This window comes from Penaeus chinensis, chromosome 33 (genome assembly GCF_019202785.1).
Source record: "Penaeus chinensis breed Huanghai No. 1 chromosome 33, ASM1920278v2, whole genome shotgun sequence".
Taxonomy (NCBI): domain Eukaryota; kingdom Metazoa; phylum Arthropoda; class Malacostraca; order Decapoda; family Penaeidae; genus Penaeus; species Penaeus chinensis.
The window spans coordinates 34542717-34547716 of record NC_061851.1 but is presented as its reverse complement, the minus strand read 5'-3'; the positions used below and the strand labels follow the sequence as shown (position 1 = coordinate 34547716).

Below are 5000 nucleotides of genomic sequence, written 5' to 3'. Positions count from 1 at the left end.
TATAGCGCCGAAGGTTCCTAAGACTGAGAGTACCTTTTTTTTTCATACAAACTGTTTTAATGAGAAAGGCATTGTAACGAATGGTTTACTGAAAGGGAATAAATTATGGAAGAAAATTGGGAAAGATGATAGAACTTCTTGGGTTCAGGAAGATCTACGTTTGGGATATCATTTTATCATAGATCATTAACGCATTTTTTATTACTCACTTTGATAATTAGATCTGATTTAGAGTGATTCATAGCTATTAATCGCCGGTGTGATATAAAAAAAGAGTCATTAGATATTTCGAACCATTGTTAAAGAAACACAGCGCAGGGAAAGGGCATAACATCCTGTCAGGCTTTGAGTCTGTTGCAAGAGCCGGAGAATCTTGAGGAAAAACCCTGATCAATAGAAGGCTAATTACTGAGCCGAGGCCAAGGTCTCACCGAAAGTGATCAATCCCCACGTGAAGCTCCCAGGAGACTTAGCTGCTTCATCAGGCGAACGTTTGTGATTCAATTGAAAATTCTAGGAGTTTACTTGCTGTGTATTTGTATAATGTATCAACACACACACATACACACAAACACACACACATACACGCACACACACACACACACACACACATACACAAAAACACACACATAAATATGTCCCTCCAGGTGTGTCTATATATCCCACCAATAAGATTTAAAAGATCTTATTAGGAGGAATTTCCAGAAAGGAAAAACTCGTGTCTTCAGAAGGCCAGGCAGGAACACAGCCTAACGAAGTGACCAGGGATCGCTTGTGCGTCAAAATGGATTCAAACGATATTTCTCACGGCGGAGAAGAGGCGAGAAAAAGAAAGGGAAAAGGGATGGGAAACAAATATACAGGGACCCATTCAAGGTTGAAGAGAAAATAAATCGGATGAAAAAGTGTTTAAAACGGACCCATACGCAGGAGAAAATGTGGGGCCAGCAAGGAAGAGGTTCGTCCGAGCGTCAATTTAGAGCTGCTCCTTAACGAGACTGTAGGACACTGTGACAGGACAGGCAGGTGAGCAGAGGTTCAGGCAGGTAGTTGTTAATTGTGAACAGGGACACAGAGGACGTTCGACTGATCTCACTGCCAGCTCCAGTTCTTAGAAGGATGGATTATCTCTTTTGGGAAACTATTCGAGATTAATGGCATTTGATACTGGTGTGACTAAAACTCATCGTCGGGAAACAAGCATGTGCTTGCTCTCCCCTCCTCCGTCCTTCTCTGTTTGTCTCCCTCTCTCTATATACATAACTCTTTCTTTCTCTCTCTCTCTCTCTCTCTCTCTCTCTCTCTCTCTCTCTCCTCTCCTCTCTCTCTCCCTCCCTCTCTCTCTCCCTCTCTCTCTCTCCCTCCCTCCCTCCCTCCCTCCCTCCCTCCCTCCCTCCCCCCCTCTTAATTTCTCTCTCTTGATTTCTCTCCTCCTCTGTAATAGAGCTGAAATAGCGAAACTTTTATTCCATCACCTTGAATGGGTATCTCTGTATATCCTATCGGGTTCGTGTTTAATCCCTCATTACAAAAAATGTGATTTAATCCGTGAAATAAGAGCGGAAAATCTCAAATTCCCATATTCCAGTTCCATCAGTCGTGTGGATTTATGTTTCATTCGCTCAGGCACACTCGCATTTAACCCCCCCCCCCTTCCCCGCCACACATACACGCGTACGCCCATCTACATAGGCGGGTTGTGTGTGTGTGTGTTTTGTGGGCGTCTGTTCGCGCATTTGCGTGTTTACTTGTTTGGCTGTGACTGACGGGCACATCTCTTCTTTATCATATACTTCTTACATATCCCTTCGATTCGCCAACTCTCCTCTTCATCTGTCGTTCCCTTTCCCCCTTTCTCCATCTCACATTCTCCCCATCTCTCCCTCTCTCTCTTTCCCATTGTTTATCCTCCTCCCTCTCTGGGCATAATTTCTTCGCCTCTGTCTAAAAATAACTCGGATATTTATCGCGTAAATCCCTATATTAGCCCGCTATAAATCTCAGGCAATCCCAGTGCACTTCACGAGGCAATATTTGCAGTGGAGGTGTTGAGGGACAGAGAGGGGAGGGGGAGGGGAGGGGGAGGGGGAGGGGGAAGTAGGGTTTGATAACAAGAGAGGTGGGAATAGGTGTTTGGGGGTGGGGGAGAGGGTAGCAGGGTAAGCATTGTGAGGGTACTTGGACATGGTATCGTGTGTGTGTGTGTGTGTGTGTGTGGGTGTGTGTGTGCGAATACGTATGTATGCATGTGTACACCTTTCCCTGATAATCCTTCTCTCTCTCTCTCTATCTTTCTCTTTCTCTCTCTCTCTCTTTCTCTTTCTCTCTCTCTCTCTCTCTCTCTCTCTCTCTCTCTCTCTCTCTCTCTCTCTCTCTCTCTCTCTCTCTCTCTCTCTCTCTTTCCCCTTTCCTTTCCCCTTCTCTCTATTGTGTGTACAATAGCGAATGATAATAACCGCAAAAGATACGGAAAAAAATGATTAATAAAGCAATAAATTGGTTTCTAAATAAGTTAATAAAGGCGAAAAAGAAAAAAATAACGATAAATAAAGCAAACTGAGATAAGAGCTTAAAACTGTCTTATCAGGAGTTTATAAGAAAGTCTGTTGTGACGTCATAATACAGATTATAGCTGGCGGTATTAAGCTGTGATAAATATTTTTCATTTGAGTCAGTTACTTTGTGTTTACGTATTACTTCGCCTTATTTTTTTTTTTCATTATCATTATTTTTCATTATTATTTTTATGGGATGTTCATATCCTTTTATGTTTTGATTTTGCATTCTGATCCAGCTATTGTATCTAAACACACTGTATGATTATATAAGTTACGATAATCCTCCGTCTTGGAAGTGAAACATGTTGAAGTTAGATATTTGGAAAATGAAATAAAATATTGAAAAGTTTACGTTTTGGAAATCCTTCGTTTTAGAAATGAGTTACTTGGAAATGAATTATTTGGAGATAAGTCTTTTGCGTCATCGTCGGTCGTGATGGATTAAGCCGTGGCAAGGGCGAGCGCGTAATCGCATTTTTTGCCAAAGAGTAAAAATAAGAAAAGGAAGAAAAGTCGAAAAGGCAGAAGGAGATATTTTTTTTCCCCGGGATGATTAGATTGAATGCAATGGCGTTTTATGCCCCGGGGAAGCAATCGCATAAGAAAGGAAACACACAGAGAAAAAGTACTGATATATATATATATATATATATATATATATATATATATATATATATATATATAGAGTGTGGACAAAGACGTCGACCTGGACTAAATAGTGACACTTAGAAAGATAAAAATACTGGGCTGCTTGATCTTTTTTAATCTGTCTTACGATGTATATAATATATATTTCAGATATCTTTTTGAATGCATATATTTTCTAACTGATCTTATTTGTTTCGACTTAGAAAGTGTCTTGTGTACTGTACCTTCGAGTTAGGTAGATAGGAGTGTATATGAATATGATGGAAATGTGTTTATAAAGAGAGCGGTTAAACGCGAACATGAAACATGCGTGATTTTTGAGAAAGGTAAAGTGTCCAAATGAAACTAGAGAAAAGGGGAAGCCGCACCTTCGATCCTCGTGTGCGGCAGCGGGGGCGGCGCTTGGTCAGCAGGGGGCGGCAAGGGCGGCTGGGGGTCCGGCCGCAGCAGCAACAGCAGCAGCAGCAGCAGGAGCAGGTGAGCTAGCAGGAGCACCAGCAGGAGAGAGACCACCCTCCTCTTGCCCCTGGTGCCCGCCACCCGCATGACGGGGGCGTGGCGAGGCAGGGGCAGTGGGCGGTGCTTGTGGCGGCTGCTAGAGGATCTGTCAAGCGACCATTACGTCATCGCGAACTGTGACGTAGACATAGTCCATTACGTCATCATTGGCCTGTCCCATTACGTCATCAGCGGAAACGAGGTTCTCACATGCCGCCTCTGAGGAAGGAGAAGAGAACGTGTGATTCCGATTCCAGGGAAGCTGATGTCACTGATGGTGAGGCAAAGGAATCAAGTCATGAGAGTGAAGAGTAGAATGGAGGGCGTGTATCTTGCTAGTGGTGAGCATTGAAGGCATTCATAACTATTATTCTTTTGAAACACACACACACACACACACACACACACACACACACACACACACACACACACACACACACACATATATATATATATATATATAATGTTGATGGTCAGCTAATGATAGGAACAACATGGGTGATTAATATATATTATATATATTATATATATTAGAATATAACCTATTTTCAGTTTTCACACAATTTTGTGGAAACAATTTTGAGTCATATTCTTTCAGATGTATATCACAACATTTTCAAATATCATTTGAAGCTTAAAATGGCATAAAAAGACTAATTGATGCATAAAATGGTCACCAGAGCACAAAACTTATTAGTCATTTTAAAATGGAAAATAATTATATAATGGTTTAACAAAACGTGTATTATATGGTGCCACATGATCTAACACTCCATTTATGCGCTTCTATTTTACTAGAAACATTAATGTAAATAATGGAGAATTTTTCCTTAAAATAATCTAATTAGATCTTGAGACAGAAGTAGAAGCCACCCTCCCTGAAAAAAGGACAACAGCAGATAAGCAAAATTAGATAAACAAAAAAAAAAAAAATTATGATAATGAAAACATCATCCTAAAAGAACGCAATGAATAAAGTATAAAAACTCCCGTTTCAAACAGTCTCCGTCCCATCCGAGGAGAATACGATCCCACATTAAAGATTCCACCGGGCCGCTTGTAAGCATACAGGCCATCAAGGGCCAAGGAGGTCGGCCTGCCTCGCGTCTTATTTGGGCGAGACGACAAGGGAGACCAACACCAGGGAAGGAATGGAAGGAGACGATTTGTAGGGTGGACGGAGCGAGGCCGAAGAAGTCATGGCAGTGGGAGAGAAAATGAAGGTGAAGAAGAAAAGGGGAAGTAACGAGAAAGAAGAGAGAAGGAGGAGGAGTCATCAGCACGTGTGGGGACTGG

The 5000-nt window shown here is 41.8% G+C and overlaps 2 protein-coding genes across 4 annotated transcripts in view; one reads left to right on the top strand and one right to left on the bottom strand.

Annotated features, from left to right (window-relative positions):
- The window catches only part of LOC125042930 (two pore potassium channel protein sup-9-like), a 425531-nt gene that overhangs the window by 153923 nt on the left and 266608 nt on the right, over nucleotides 1–5000 (top strand). The gene's annotated exons all lie outside the window — the stretch shown is intronic.
- Nucleotides 1–5000, bottom strand: part of LOC125042927 — a 204879-nt gene that overhangs the window by 22569 nt on the left and 177310 nt on the right. For all 3 annotated transcript variants that reach the window (XM_047638717.1, XM_047638716.1, XM_047638715.1), the window contains one exon: nucleotides 3575–3923. In XM_047638717.1, the coding sequence (XP_047494673.1) occupies nucleotides 3575–3752 (178 nt within the window). In that variant the 5' untranslated portion in view covers nucleotides 3753–3923. The remainder of the gene's footprint in view (nucleotides 1–3574; nucleotides 3924–5000) is intronic.